This window comes from Canis aureus, chromosome 21 (genome assembly GCF_053574225.1).
Source record: "Canis aureus isolate CA01 chromosome 21, VMU_Caureus_v.1.0, whole genome shotgun sequence".
NCBI lineage: Eukaryota > Metazoa > Chordata > Mammalia > Carnivora > Canidae > Canis > Canis aureus.
The window spans coordinates 12415153-12431628 of NC_135631.1; the positions used below are offsets into that span (position 1 = coordinate 12415153).

Here is a 16476-nt window from a genome sequence, read left to right on the forward strand (position 1 = left end):
TTTTACCTTTCACATTTAAGCATATAATCTACCTAGAATTGATTTATGTGTATGTTCTGAGACAGGGGTCAAATTTATCTTATTTATTTTTTTGTTTATATTGAGATATCTGTTTGACTCATTGTCATTACAAGAAAAACCACCTTACCCCACTTCCGTACAAAGACATCTTTGCCCTGAATAAATACCTAGATATGTGAGAGTCGGTTCCTGGGCCCTCAATTCTGAGAGTCTATTTATCTTGTTCCAAGTCCTTGCTGTACGTGTATTATCATCATCATCATCCCCATTTTCCAGATGGGGAAACTGAAACACAGAGAAGCTAAGCAGTAATTTGCTAGTTTGTGGCGGAGCTGGAGATGGAACAAGGAGTCTGGCTTCTCGGTCTCTAAGTCCCTCTAAGTTTTACAGGTTCCCAGACTGAAGAGTTCAAAGAACATCTAAGTAGGCTTTGTGGGAAATCTCGGGGATAGGAACGCCGCCGCTGCACACCACGGGCCTGCATAGCTAAAGGGAGCAGAGCAGGGACGCCTGGGTGGCCCAGCGTTTGAGTGTCTGTCTGCCTTTGGCTCAGGGTGTGATCCCAGAGTCCTGGGATCGAGTCCCACATTGGGCTTCCTGCACGGAGCCTGCTTCTCCTCTCTCTGCCTGTGTCTCTGCCTCTCTGTGTGTCCCTCATGAATAAATAAATTAAATATTAAAAATAAATAAATAAATAAATAAATAAATAAATAAATAAATAAATAAATAAATAAATAAATAAATGGAGCAGAGCTGGGTGCTCAGTCCCACTCGTACCGGCCGCTTCTTTCCCAGTCCCACCACTAGAGGGCGCGGGTCACTTAAATTCGCCAGGGACGTCCCTCCTCGCGCCCCTAGTTACCTTTCAACCAATCATCAAATATTTACCGAAAGCGCAACTCGAAGGGAACGCAAGAAGTTGCCCAATCCAGTCTCCATGCAAGATTACAACAACAAAAAACGCAGGACTGAGGTCTTCTTAATATCTTCAGCGAAGAAAGAAACCTCCCACTACCTAATTTGTCGCATTCCTAAACCACTATATACTAAGTCTGTCCTTAAATCTCTTACTCTTTCTAGCGTAAACTGGATTTTTTTTTTTAAACCCAGATTCTTTCATTCTACTCCCAATGGAAACAAAGAGCAACTGTTTAGCATCCTCATGGCAACCACCCTTCAGAGATGCTTGTAAATTACGAGATATATGGCTACGAGGTCAAACCTTTTTATTTCTCTCGAAGATACAATAGTACTGATTACATTTCACCTCCCTAGCAATTTATAGGTTTCTTTGGTCTCTCTTCAATTTCTCTATGTCCTTTTTATTTCATTTTTTTTAAGATTTATTTATTTATTAAGAGAGAGAGTTGGGGCATAGGGAGAGAAGCAAACTGGATCCCAAGCCAGGCTGGATCTCATGACCCTGAGATCATAATCTGAACCAAGCCCAAGAGTTGGCTGCTTATCCAACTGAGCCACCCAGGCACCCCTCTCTAGGTCCCTTGTAAAATGTAAAGTTCAAAAGTGAACTTTGCACTCCAGTATTCCATCCAGTGTCAGATTTACTTCCTGGTTCATTCTTGAGTGTTAACCCTGTTATTATACTCAAACTATATGCAATCATTCAATAAAATAATTCATCCTTATCAATATGATGACAGATTATATAGTCATTAAAATAACAGACACAATGACACAGCAATATAGAATATACTTAATATTTTGTATAGAAATGCATGCAACACTGCGTTGGTTTGGGGGATTGCTGTTGTTTTTCATTATTGGTATAATTTTGAGGTCTTTTAAAAACTGACAAAAATCTTTTATTCACTCAGCCACTCATGGAGTGCTCGTTATGTGTAAGACCAAGAACGAGTTGTTGCAAGGGAGACAAAGGCAGACACAGATCCTGCTGTTCAGAATAACAGTAGCTGACTCTTATTAAATGCTTACTATATCCTTGCTACTATTGTCATCCCTATTGTATAGCTTAAGGACATGGGGAGCAAGGAGGTCAACTAGTTCACCAAGGTCACACAGAGTAAAAGCAGAACCAGAATCTGAATTCAGCCACTCCAGTTGTGCATGTTAGGCTTTTTAACCATTATATGACACTGCCTCTCATGATACCTTAATAAGATAGAGATAAAAGACATTCAATCATTCATCAAATATTTATTGAACAACTACTATGCGTCAAGTACCAAACTAGTGCTGGGAATATAAGTGATGAGCAAGATCAGCACAGTCCCCGCCCTCATGGACCCATAGTCTACACAGAAAGCATTACAGGAATTCAGGAGAAAGAGCACCCATCTTTGAGGCAAGGGCAAATAACTATCTCCTTACACTCTGTTTCATTCCTCCTCCACCTTGTGGAGAGACAAGGGGATAGGAGAGAGGAAATACAAAGTTTCAGAAGGGAAATGAAAGGTGGAATCTATGCATTTAGTAAGCATTTGGGATTCAAAAACAAGGACAGAGTCAGAACTGGATAGACTTCTAAGGTTCCTGCCAACCTGAGACTAGTTACTGTTCAGCTTTTAAAACTATATTTTCTTTATTTATTTGAGAGAGAGCACGAGCAGGGGAAGAGGGAGAAGGAGAGGGAGAGGGAGAAACAGACTCCCTTGCTGAGCAGGGAGCCTGATTTGGGGATGGATCCCAGGACCCCAGGATCATGACCTGAACAGAAGGCAGATGAAGCTTAATCGACTGAGCCACCCAGATGCCCCCCTCTGTTCAACTTGTACTCAAGTAATCCTCAGTCAGTAAGTGCCAAGCACTGTGCTAAACCCTGAAAATTCAACTATAAATAAGCCATGGCCCCTGCCCTCCAGGAGTTTATAGTCTAGTGGCACAGAGAGACAAGCAAGAAATTCCAGTGCCATGTACCAAAGCCAGTGATAAGAAGCAGCACAGAATGAGATGGGCATTATGCAGGCTGGGACCAGACAGCAAGAAAGTGACATCCATACAGAGCAGTGACACAGAACAAACTGGAGTTAAAGAGGCGACAGGGTGAGGAGTGTGATTCAGGTTTGAAGGAATAAGTTATGCAAATGAGAGAGAACCTAGGATTGAAAAAGATTCTGTGGTTTATAGAGTAATGCCAATTAATGCCACTAAATTGCTAAATTCCTTCATTGCTCATTCCCGAATTCAGGAAGGGTTGTGAGTATGGGCACAAGCTAGGGCCAAATTCAAACAAGCTCTTTGGTTGATAACCACAGCGCTCCAATCTAATTAGGCTACCTTAGCCCACCATCAACACTTCATTGCAGGTGTTCATATGCTTCTCTTGCCATTCAGTCTATCAGCAAGGCCAGTGCTAGACTCCAGAAGAAGAAGAGGGCTCCACTTGGCTCCCCAGGGCAGTAGTCGGGACAGTGTCTTCCGTATCTTTGAATCCCACACAGAATCCAGTTCAGTGCTTTGGGAACACAGAGGTACCACTGTTCTATATTCTACTAAACACAGAACAAAAAGAAAAGTTGATCTGATGGCATAATTACTATCTCGACCCACATCCTCTGCATTGCCGGAGCCTACTCCCAACCCCTTCACTGCTGCACATCAGGGCACTCCTCCTCCCTCCTTAGACTTTGCCACTTGCAAATGCCAAGGAGCTCTACGCAGATAAAAGGGTAGCTTTGTGGATAAAAGTAGAAGCTTCAGACTCAGAATAATCTGGGTGGGATCCTTTTATTAGCTTTATGATACAGAGCAAGTCACTCAAGCTGTGGCAGCCTCAGATTTCTCTGTCTCTAGGATGAGAATAATAACAGCTCTTTCACTGGGATCTGTTGAGTGAACGTAACCGGGTTAAGAACAGTGAATAAGACAGTCTACGTGAGGATATTATCACGTTGCTTGGTATATAAAATGCACTGAATAAACAGGAGCTGTAGCAGAATGTTGCAGATGAGGTCATAAAGTAGAGGCAGAAGTGGATGATGCCAGGTTAAGTCACCGGCTGGAGGCACAGCAACCCCCACAAGCCCAGACAGCTTCCAGCCACAGGCTGAGAACAGGACGCCTGTAAGAGATCCGCCGTCCCTGGAGACTCGCTCCACGCCCAGGCCTCCGCCCCGACCCGCGGCTTGCGTCACCAGCCCAGCCCGCCGCCTCCTCTCCCCCAGACACACACATGGTGGGAACGTGAGGGGGCGGAGCCGGGCTCCGCGTCGCTGGGCCAATCGCCCGGCGGGAGGCGCCCAGCCAATGGCAGGGGCGCTCCGGGGCCTCGGGGGGCGGGGCCACGGGGAGGAGCGGCGTCGTCATAGGTCACTGGGCGGGCCGGGGGCGGGGCCCGCGGCGCCGGCGGGGGCGGAGCGGCGGAGCGGCGGAGGCCTGAGCAGTCGGAGCGGTGATGGCGGCGGCTGTGGTGGCGGCGGCAGCGGCGGCCCCGGTGCCGACAGCCGGAGTGGATGGCGCCTCCTCGGTGCACTGGTTCCGCAAAGGGTTGCGGCTCCACGACAACCCCGCGCTGCTGGCGGCCGTGCGCGGGGCGCGCTGCGTACGCTGCGTTTACATCCTGGACCCCTGGTTCGCGGCCTCCTCCTCGGTGGGGATCAACCGATGGCGGTAAGGAGGCCAGAGCGGGGTCGCGGGCCGGGGGCAAGCGGCCGGCCTCCAGGGCGCCGGCGAAGAGCCCGGGTCCCGCCGCCCTACAGGGCGGGAGGTTCTGCCCCCCTGCGCCCGCGGCCGGAAGACCCCCGGCCTCAGGGAGGTGGGACAGGCCGACGGAGCCGGGCCTCCAGCGGGAGAGGCCGGGACAGGGGAAGCGGTTAGTCATCTTAGTACGGCCCGGGGCGGGCGGCTCGACCTCCACGGAGCGCGTTCGCATCTTAGCCCCTGGGGGCCTCACAGCGTTCCTGCCGAACTGGGATCCTGCTCCCGGTTTTACAGGTGGGACTCCTGAGGCCTAGAGACGCAGAGTTGGGCTGCCGAGGGGACTTGCAGCCAGGGTGGCAGAGCAGGGACTCCTGGCCTAGGGCTTTTAGAGGCGTGCTCAGGGAGAGGAAGAAAGGAGGTACGTGATGTGAGCACAGCAGGTGCTCCTGGCGTTCTTCCAGTAAAGAGCCTAGTACTGGGCTCCTGAAGGCCATCTCTATCTCAGCTTCTGGCTTGTTGAGTCCATTCTTTCACCCATCCTGGTTTCCCTCTGTCAAGGCCTTCCTGCCTCTGGAGGTGTCTAGAGACCCTGGCTTAGCATTAGATAAGGCAGGTGCCGTCGCCCTTTATCATGAAGACCCCAAGGGCTTGTCCAGTTAAAGGCACTGTGTGTCCTGAGCTACAGAGGAGTACTTAGACCTATTTTGAAGAATTCCCTCAGCCACTATCTGTGAACCTGCTAGGAAAAGAGAGAAAGAAAGAGGAACCCAACAAAGAAAGAAAAAGGAAAGAGGAACCAAAGTATCACTTTCTTCCTCCTCTTCTCATGAGACTGATTTTTGTTTTTTATTTTTTTAAAGATTTTATTCATTTACTCATGAGACACACACACAGAGAGACAGAGAGACAGAGACACAGGCAGAGGGAGAAGCGGGCTCCCCGCAGGGAGCCCGACATGGGACTCGATCCCAGGAATCCAGGATCAGGCCCTGAGCCGAAGGCAGACGCTCAACCGCTGAGCCACCCGGGCATCTCATGAGACTGATTTTAAAGGACACTTGAGACACTGTGGATTAGACTTTTATCGACTGATGTGCTGAGGTTAGGGAGCAGGATAGCTATGATATCAAGGAGATCCCTCTATGATGATTCCCAGAGATGCAGTTGACAGAATCATGGGAAAGGATTAACAGATAGGTAGCTGATGTCTTTTCTCTGTAATCAGTGTTTAAAACCAAGGAGTTTTGAAACATCCTGTACCCATCTCTCTTTCAAACACCCCACAGCTGTCCTTTGGTTTGTTTGCAGTGTTCTGAGGTATGTTTGCTTGTGGCCATGTGCCACTGATGGGCAGCGTTATTCCCAGGATACAGTGGCTGTCAGTACACCATTCTTTTCCTCTCCAAGGTGTGTGTCCTGCTAGGAGAGTGAGTGCCCCTAGCAGTGGGTCTATTAAATGCCCCCTCCTGCCCCATTTATATAGAGAGAACAACTAAAGATAGTCCTGTGGAGAGCCTGCCCACACAGTTTTCAGGCTGCTCTATTGCTCTGCCTCTGCTCTAGTTTCTATAGATAGGAGGTTGGGTTTGACAAACATACTCAAATGACCATCCCTAGCCTAGACATTTAACCAAGCCTCAGACTTTGCCCTCTGTCTGTGGCAGTGTGCCAATTAGAGCAGAGTAAATAGAATCTGAGCACTTGCTTGTTACGTTGTCATGAAAGAGGTTTTGTTTTGTTTTTACCAGGTTTGGGGGGACATTGCATAGAGCTGCCTACTCCTTTGTGGTAGGAGAGATTAAAAATCAACAAGAAAACCCCTGTTGCTGATTAAACTCAGATTTGCCAGGAACTAGGTGTTTATGGTCACTCTTGTGTGATTGTGCTTTTGAGCAAGTGAAGGAGAAAAGGAAATGTGGTGGCTCGGATGCCTGAGTGAAATCCTGAAGTCAGAGGCCATGTAGGAATGTAGAAATTAATTGAACAATGATTGATGAGTTCCTAATATCTTCCAGGCACTGACCTGGATGTTGGTAGGGACACAGAAGTGAACAAGCAGTTGTGGTGTCCAGAGCTCCTGGAGCCTACATTTTAGTGGAGGGAGACAAGTAAACAACCATACTTTAGTAGAACTAAGTGCCATGAAATAAATAAAATAGGGGGACAGACTAGAGCAGTATCAATCTTGCTGCATATGGGAATCACTAAAGGGCCTTTAACAGATGCTTGGACTCCATCCTCCCCCAATTCCAATTTAATGATTCTAGGTTCTGGCCTGGGAATTAGGATTTTTAAAGCTTTCGTGTGCAATGAGGCCTAAGAAGCACCGGACTGGAGAACCACAGACTTGAGCCTCACAGCTTGAGGAATGTGTTGCAGTGCATTGTCAGGGAGGCTAATTAGCTTTGGCATTCAGAAGAAAGAGATGAAAAAACACAAAATGGATCGAATATGATAACTGCTGTCAGGCCTGGAAACTGATAGGCAGGTGCCATTCCCACCATACTCTTGTTACCATGGTCAGATCCAGGGCACCCTCACCACACTCTTTGTTCCCATGATCAGATCTAGGACAACCGTCACCACACTCTGCTCCCACGATCAGATCCAGGGCACCCTCACCATACTCTTTGCTCCCATGATCAGATCCAGAACACCCTCACCACACTCTTTGTTCCCATGATCAGATCCAGGACAACCGTCACCACACTCTGCTCCCACGATCAGATCCAGGACACCCTCACCATACTCTTTGCTCCCATAATCAGACCTAGGGAACTCTCACCATACTCTTTGCTTCCATGATCAGATCCAAGGCAGAGCAGCAGATTGTTTTACACACTCAGGTGGGGGGGTTGGAGGAGTGATGGAGCCAGCTGTACTTTGGCATAACTACAGTCTGTGTAATCTTCCGGTGGCTGTTTCTGGATCTGGGAGTGATCTGAGACAACTCTGCTGCAGCATAATGTCCTAGTTCTGCAGCTACTTCAGTTGCTGCCTCTGAGAAGCCTCCCTAAAAAGGGTGGGCCATGGGCCATCTGCAAGAGGTGGGGGGAAAATCAAGATCTGAGATGTCTGTTCTCTTGCATTTCTTACACTAACTCCTGCACAGAATTTTTCAGCAGATGAATCAGATTAAAATAACTATGAATGGCACTTTCTATGAGTAAAAGAGGACAAAGAAAAGCAACCAAGAAATATGTATATTAGCATAGCAGAAGGGCTAGCCTACTCCTTGCCTTGGTGGTAGTGGGAAGCTAATGGGCTAATTGTAGCTCAGTGAGCCTCAGGACTTTTTTTTTTTTTTTTTTTTTGGTCAAGCACTACTTGGCCAAGCCCTTTGCCATTTTTTTCCCAGCCCCACCTTCCCCAAAATTGCTACATGTGGAAGGAGGTACTGCAATGAGAACCACCCCAGAAAGGGGGTGATCAGCTTCTAGATTTAAAAAAGGGGACTCAAAATAGGTTTTTATTGCCTTCCTCTTGCTCCTGCAACCTAGATCGCTACTGGCAACAATTCACTGCACCCTTTATTTAATTCATTTTCTTCCTGACCCTGTGCTGCACCTGTATCCAGGAGCTGCTGGACAGGGGGAATTGGTAAAAAGAAAATATCAGCCCATATAGCTCAGAATTAATAAATGACATGAACTGGGACCTCCAGGATATCTGGTAAAGACCAAGTGTGTCTCTCATCCCAGTGCTGGAAGCTAATCACTATGAGACTGTCAGTTTGGTTGGTTCTTCCCTAGGACTTGGTCCACAAGCAGGGCATTGACAGCTGTAGTCTGTTGGGGGAGAAACCCGAATTTCTCTGAGCTGTTCACACTGGTACCCAAGAGAGTCACTTTACTGTTCTACTACTGAGGAAACGTTTCCATGTGCCAAAAAGGGATGAAAACCTTCATCTTTGTCTTTAAAATTAGGGAAAAATAAATATATTTTTAACTGAGCAGTACTTAGAAATCAATTCCTGCTATGGATTGTAGATTTGAGTTACCCTTTTCCATGGGGCTTATGCTCTCTTACTTAGGATAAATTAATTTCTATCAATATTGTATGTACCAGTCTGGGCCAGCCTATGATATCATCATATAGTTAGATAACTTTGGCTTGAAGCAGAAAAACTTGGTCAAGGGCAATCTGGACCCCAAAAAAGAGTTCACTATCATTCTCCCTCCTCCTATGAACAACAAATAAAATATTCCTCAACGCAGAATTTGCCATCTCTAGGGAAGGTCTTCTCTAAAGATCTGCCTATCTTATTCTAAAGGGCTAGCGCCATGGAGTGCCTGAATTACAGAATCCTTTCTGTATTTTTGGAAATCCCTGTTTGGTCTTCTCCAGTACCATCTGCCTCTAGCTCCAGAGCACTTACATAATGTAATTCAATTGCACATGTTGTCTAATCCTAAGGGTGAGCTTCAACTGCTTGCACAGGACCGTGTGCTCTGAATTTTGGCCACGTGAGCTCAGCTTGGAGCTGCCAAGGGTGAGCTGCCAGCCTCAAGCACCACCATCTCCAATGCCCAAGCCAGTTTTCTTTAGAGTTCACCCCATTGGAGTGAAGAGAAACTGGCCATGTAGAGAGGAGGGCTCTAAAGAATGGCAAAAGGCCCCAAATTCTCTCCAGTGAAAGAATGCACACACCTGCCCCAGTGAACATTTGCTCAGTAGCAGCGCTGTTCCTGTTCCTCTTTTCTTTGGTGTTATGCAAAACTGTCACCTAGCAGGTAAAGTACCATAGCAGTGGCTTCTCTTTCTCTGGCTGCCTGGAGGCTTGGGCTCCTGGGGGCCTGTTGCCTTTTATGGGGGCCATCCTTAAGCCTCCTTCCAGGAGAAGCCCTTTAGGGCTAGATTCAGGAGGGAAGTTGGAAGTAACAGCATCTCTAGAGCACCAAAAAGGAAGCAGAAACCAGGAAATCAAAGAGAGAGAGTTTAGTAGGAACAAGTTAGAAGCAAAGAAAGGCAACTTGTAAACAGAAGCTAAAGTGAGGTTCAGTTTTCTAGAACAGTGCTTGCGAACCTTTATCCTGCAGAGGAATCACCAGGGGCTCTTGCTAAAATGCAGATTCTAATCCTAGAGGTCTGAGATTCTGCATTTCAACAAGCTTCTGGGTGGTTTACAGCTGTTGAGCCTCAGAGGAGTTGGCTGCAGTTCTTGACAGTTGCATCCTGGGCAGCGCAGCCTCAGTGCTCAGGCAGTAAGTCCTGGTCAAGAGGCAGTGGAGCCTAGTGGTTAAGAATGCAGACGCTGAGCCACACTGCCTGGTTTGAATTCTGGCCACTTATTAGGCTCTGTTTCCAGATCTGTAAAATGAGAATAATCATGGTACCTGCTTCACAGATCTGTATGAAAATGAAATGAGATAATGTATGTAAACTAAATAGACTGGTTCTGGGTTCACTGCAGATGCTCATTAAATGTAAGTTGTTGCAGTTATCATTATTATCATTTGGTTGTAGAGTTCAGAGTCGGGCCTTCTACTTCCTGCTTCAACTGTAGAGATTTCTCTTGTCAAAGAAAAGGGCTGTCGTGGGGTTATCTTACTTATCTTACTTCAGAGATGCTTACTCCAGAATTTCTCCTTTTAGTAAATGAGGTCTAGAAATGAAGCTCTGGGGAGGCAGCCGGAGCCTAGCTTTCATGTGCACGTCAGCCTTATTTATAGCTTCAAACTGAAAGCCTGTGCAGCCTGGTGGACTGCGAGGGAGGAGGCCACCAACGTGCATGGCAGGGACATTCCTGAGAGCCACAGATGGAGGACCCTGTGCCCAGAGGTGATAGAATCTAAGTTGCCAGTTACACCCGGCATTCTCCCCGGCCGGACCCAGGTTTCCGTGGTCCGAGACTGTTCACATGGGTCTCTCTTCTTCATCTCTTGAGAGGAACAGCGTGGCCTGGGAGGAGGAGGACACAAGTGCAAGTGCGTCACTCTGGGTTTAGCTTTCCTTTTCTGAGGGTGTCAGTTTCTCAAAAACAGAAATTCACAGAGGCGGAGCTTAGGATTTGCAGAAAGCAGCAGTTTCCCATCCCCACTTCTGGGAGAGTCTCTGCAGGCCTGCATAACGCTCTGGGCTGAGCCTGGGACTCACTCAGCTCATGCTGGAATGTGGGTCTGTGGCATTTGCTGCCACTGCCATGGGAGTGTCATGATGCAGACGTCAGAGGCAGCAACGGGGACTGGTTCTAGCTGGCAGCCTGGGAACAGAGGCTGCTCCTATAAGCCTGCAGCAGTCGGGGGATGTGATGTGCTGCAGAGATGGCACAGGGCTCCATTGTGTTCAAAATAAAATTGAGTGATTTCCATCATTGACAGAGATGGGTGGGAGATGATAACATGTAGATGGTAGAACCAGGCTGACCTGTTGGGGCTTAGCTCCTCAAGAAGTTCAGAATGTCAATGGATTACCTATATAGTCAGGTTTGTGTTTGTCAGAGAGGTGGCTGATTCCAAACACTTGAGGTCCAGCAGAATCTCAGCCCCGGGGTGCCACTAAAAGGCTTTAGAAATGGGGCACAAGTTCCTATCCCAGCTTTGTCGCTTAATAATTATGATCTTAAGCAAATTAATTATCCTCTCTGTATTTCATTTTCCTCATGTATAAAATGAAGACAGTATTTCCATTTAAAATGTATTGAAAGAATTAAAAAGAAAATATGCTTTAAAAGCATAAACAGATATGTAACATCATTGACATTGTTTGCCTCTGGGGAAGGGAATTAAATTCCTGATGGATAAAGGAGAGGCTTTTTTTTTTTTTTAAGATTTTATTTGTTTATTCATGAGAGACACAGAGAGAGGCAGAGACATAGACAGAGGGAAAAGTAGGCTTCTTGCAGGGAGCCAGATGTGGGACTTGATCCCTGGCCCAGGATCACTCCCTGAGAGGAAGGCAGATGTTCAACTGATGAACCACCCAGACATCCCAAGGGGAGGCTTTTTACCATGTACCTTTTTATAACATGAATTTTACAATATATAGTTATCTGTTTAAAATGTTAATTTTGGGGGGACTTGGGTGGCTCAGTTGATTAAGCATCTGCCTTCAGGCTCGGGTCATGATCCCAGGGTCCTGGGATAGAGCCCCACCTCCTGACTCCCTGCTCAGTGGGGAGCCTGCTTCTCCTATCCTCCCTGCTCCTGCTTTCTCTGTTGCTATCTCTGTCTCTCTCTCTCTCTCAAATAAATAAATAAAATCTTTTTTAAAAATGTTAATTTCGGGATCCCTGGGTGGCGCAGCGGTTTGGCGCCTGCCTTTGGCCCGGGGCACGATCCTGGAGACCCGGGATCGAATCCCACGTCGGGCTCCCGGTGCATGGAGCCTGCTTCTCCCTCTGCCTGTGTCTCTGCCTCTCTCTCTCTCTCTGTGACTATCATAAATAAAAAAAAAAATAATAATAAAGCCATTTATGTTTAAAAAAAAATGTTAATTTCATTTAACTTAAACATATAACACATGTTAGTGCGCTTGGCTGGTTCAGTGGATAGAGCATGCAATTTCTTTTCTTTTCTTTTTTCTTTTCTTTTCTTTCTTTTCTTTCTTTTTTTCCCCTCCCTCCCTCCCTCCCTCCCCCCTTCCTTCCTTCCTTCCTTCCTTCCTTCCTTCCTTCCTTTCTTTCTTTCTTTCTTTCTTTCTTTCTTTCTTTCTTTCTTTCTTTTTCTTTTTTAAGAGGGAAGGAGCTGGGGAAGGGGCAGAGGAAGGGAGAAAGGAGAGAGAATCTTAAGCAGGCTGCATGCAGAGCCTGACTTGGGGCACCCTGAGATCATGACCTGAGCCAAAATCAAGAGTCAGACACTTGACTGAGCCACCTAGGCACCCTGAGCATACAACTCTTAATTTCAGGACTGTAAGTTCGAGCCCACATTGGTTATAGAGATTATTTAAAAATAAAATCTTTAAAAATAAAGAAATAAGCAAACACATGTCATGGGCACCTGGTTAGCCATCACGGTAGAACATGTGATTCTCGATCTCAGGGTTGTAAGTCTGAGCCCCACGTTGGGTGTAGAGATTACTAAAAAAAAAAATAAATGAATAAACTTAAAAAAATTTTTTTAAATAAAACACATGTCACAAAAACGTATTGATAGATTTCTCAGAAAGGTGGTTATGCCTAACTGAACAGTAAATAAATGTTTGTAGTCAAATAAAAATAAGTGAATCACCAAAGGCGCTCAGCAAATGCTCTTCTGCATAGTAATCTGGCTCTCAAGGGTAGGTCTCTTGAGTATCTGAGGGTCCCTACCCCAGCCCCCTAGCCCCAAAAGCATGTAAGGGTATCCTATGGAGAAGTACCTCCTAAGACCTCTCTCGGGATGAGAATCTGGTGGCCAGAGCCCCGGAGAATGAGCCACCTGCCTGATGAAACCCTGGGAACTTGGGCCCCAGCCCAGGCTGTGGAGCTGTGGCAGTAGACATGTGTACAGCCTGAAGCATGCCGACAGAAAGGCAGGGGGTCTGTTGGACCAGGTAGGTAGGATTTGCCAGGGCAGTTGCAGCCTTGTTCCTCTCTAGTAGGACTACAGTTTTGTTCTTGTTTGTCAGATGGCTTTCTCCCCTGTTTTCCCTTTTGATTTTCACAACAGCCTTGTGACTGAGAAGGAGCAAGTGCCTTGCCTCAGCTCACAGAAAAGCCACAGAGTAGGAGCAGCTCACATTTGTCCTAGGTTTTCTCTATGCCGGGCACTGTACTCAAGTTTTTCATGCATTATTTCATTTTCTTTCCGTAGCAATTCTAGAAGATGGGTACGAACATCAACTCCGTGTTACCGATCAGGGGGGAAAAAAAGAAAAGCTAAACAAATTAAGTAACTGCTTAAAGTCACAGAGCTAGTGAGTGGCTAAGTCAGGATTTCAGTGGAGGCCATGCTACCCACCCCCCCACCCCCCCCACCTCCCGTTTCATAGCTGGAGCAGAGGACTAGTGATGCTATTTGTTTAGCGTAAACAGTGTACCAGGTTCTCCCTGCTTTGTCAGGCAAAAGAGTGCCTCTTTTGAATGTTACCACTAAAAGGCCTGTGTGGGCTCTTGCATTGCAGGTTCCTACTTCAGTCTCTGGAAGATTTGGATACAAGTTTAAGGAAACTGAACTCCCGCCTATTCGTTGTCCGGGGACAACCCGCTGACGTATTCCCAAGGCTATTCAAGGTGAGTGTGCTGAGTCCTAGAGAAGACGGTGAGATTCTCTTGTCTGGACTTTCCCTGCAGACTAAATGAAGTGATATTCTGACTAAGAAAATGGAACCAGTCAGCGCTAGCCTGTAGAGAAGTGGGGAGCTAACCCTATCAACTTGCCAACAGAATGGAAACTGTGTTAAGGAAAAAAATTCTGTGAAACCAGTGTCTTGTTGGAAGGTTCCCAGCTCAGTCCAGACAAGGGATGTAGCAAGTTATTCCACCCCGGATGCCACTGGCTTCCTCAGATGTTTTCTTAGCTCATGCCAACAAGATTTATTAGGGCTCTTCTCTATGCCAGGGGTTTGAAGACAAGTTTTCCTTTTTTAGCACAGGGCGTTTCCTGTCTTGTTGTGTGCTGCTTATTGGGGGAAAAAAATCAGCCTTTTTGAGGGAGCTCCCTGCTTCTCTTGGGGCAAATGGTTGATAAAATCTTCACTTGGGTACCATGTAGACCTCTGTCCCTTCTATCAAGTAGCCAGCCCACTTCCCCCACCCTCCCACCCAACCCCTTTCTTTATAAAGCACATTTTATGGCCCAAACAGGCAAAAGTACTCATCTCACATCATCACAAGAAGAAAGGTAAGTATAGTAATAGGTATTTTAAGAGAGAGACCACATTCATGTAACTTTTATTTTATAATTGTTCTATATACACTAAAATAACACTATATTTTATAATTGTTCTATTTTATTATTAGTTACTCTTGTTAATCTATTGTGCCTAATTTATAAATTAAAGTTCATCATAAGTATGTATAGGAAAAAACAAAATACTATACATAGGATTCAGTACTATCTGCAGTTGCAGGCATCCACTGGTTGTCTTGGAACACATTCCCTGCAGATAGGAGTTTACTACTGTGTATTTATTGAGCTTCTACTATGTCCCAGGCTCCCGACGAGGTACTAGGGTAATGATGAGATAGCATGGTTTCTGCTCAGAGAGTTCACACTCTTAATGGAGGAAAGAGGCAAGTACTGGACAATTTCACTGCCATATGATAAATGCTGTGATGATGGGTAAAGGGCAAGGTACAGGAAAATCCTATTGAAAGAGGAGATCCTTCTTCTCAAGAAGGAAAGCTTTTTGAAGAAAGTGGCATCTAACAATATTTTTATTTCTTTATTTTTTAACAATATTTTTAATATTATTCACAGTTATGCTTTTTTACCAATGTCATCTATATGAGTTGCTAAGCACGGTACCCAGCTCATAGTAAGGGCTCAATAAATGTTTAGTCCCATTATCCTGGATGAGGGATAGCCAGCCCTGCTCAAGATCCTCACCACAGGCAGGACTCAGTTAGGTCCTGCATAGCCAGGACATTTGCCCTAGGGGCTTAGAGTATTAAGGGACCAAGACCAGAGACTTTGGTTGGAATGTGGTTTTCTTCTTGCTAGTTCTGTTTTAGGGCTTTCTGTGGGTTATCTGTACAACCTTTCACTGGGCCAGCTTTCTTCCAGCATTGCAAGGAAATCTAGAAAATTCTACTAGAAAAGACTAAAGGCTTGAAAAAGAATTCCCTTCTTTTTTAACATGTGGCCCCTCTGGTCTGATTTCTCTGACCTCTGGACTAAGGATTGCTCCTCCTTCCCCAGCCTTCTGAGAGCTAGAGCCTGTTAGCTCTGTTTGCTCCTAGCCCCAGGAGTGTTGCCGTGGAAACCATTAAGACAATTCACATAGCACAAGTCTGCCAAGAAAACTAAGCCAGAAGTTTTCAGGGCCCTGAGGAGCTCTGGGAAAGGCATGCTGGGCAGGAAGGAGGCAGTGATCCTGTCTCCACTGTCTCCATCAGTGAGTCAGTGCTTCTTTCTGGAACTAGGGGCTCCCCTGAGAGCATTGTATTTATAGCCTCCTACTTCATTCTCCTACCAAGGACACAGCAAATGTACAGGACTACCCACCTCTCTCTTGATTCCGATAGCCTCAGGCTCCACTGTTGGCATGCTAATGGCCTCACCTCAGAGGCCTGCGGCTCTTCTCAAACTTTAGGAACCTCAGATTATTTGCTTTCCAGTTAAATCTTTGTCCCTAGTTTGTTCTGCAGCCCATTTTGGCCCATGAGCCACAGATCTCTAGGCTAATTTCTTCCCAGGAAGGAGCTGAGTCCTCAGCTTCATTCTCCTCCCCTAGTGTTTAGCTTAACAGATTCTCTCCCCACAGGAATGGGGGGTGACCCGCTTGACCTTTGAATATGACTCCGAACCCTTTGGGAAAGAACGGGATGCAGCCATCATGAAGATGGCTAAGGAGGCCGGTGTGGAGGTGGTGACTGAGAACTCTCATACTCTCTATGACCTGGACAAGTAAGACATGGGTCCCAGGGGTCAGGATGCCAATTGTGGGAGTCAGTGTTTTGGTCCCCTGCTGAGCAGAACTCTGGGAGGTTTACCAATGGAGCCACCTAGCACATGAAGTATGGCATTTTCTAGGAGCTGGAGGGGAATGAGCCAGAGTTGGGGTCTGTGGAACAAATCACAAAGAGCTTTAACCAGTTTGGGTGCAAAGAAGCTTACTAGGACTGAGGGATAAAAGCAATGAGGATCCCCACACAAGATCTCTATAGACCTGCTCCTAATCTACTGTCCCAACTGCTCTTCACACTCCCACTTGTCCTGCTACTGAAAGGCTGTCCTCTGACCTCAGTGGACC

The 16476-nt window shown here is 46.4% G+C and overlaps 1 protein-coding gene across 2 annotated transcripts in view; it reads left to right on the top strand.

Annotated features, from left to right (window-relative positions):
* Positions 1-4355: 4355 nt before the first annotated feature.
* The window catches only part of CRY2 (cryptochrome circadian regulator 2), a 35321-nt gene continuing 23200 nt past the window's right edge, over positions 4356-16476 (top strand). Inside the window, exons 1-3 of one of the 2 annotated variants that reach the window (XM_077863003.1) lie at positions 4356-4608; positions 13684-13792; positions 15988-16130. In XM_077863003.1, coding sequence (XP_077719129.1) covers positions 4394-4608; positions 13684-13792; positions 15988-16130 — 467 coding nt within the window. In that variant the 5' untranslated portion in view covers positions 4356-4393. Of the gene's footprint in view, positions 4609-13683; positions 13793-15987; positions 16131-16476 lie in introns of those variants that run through there. The other variant, XM_077863005.1, reaches the window with a different exon arrangement.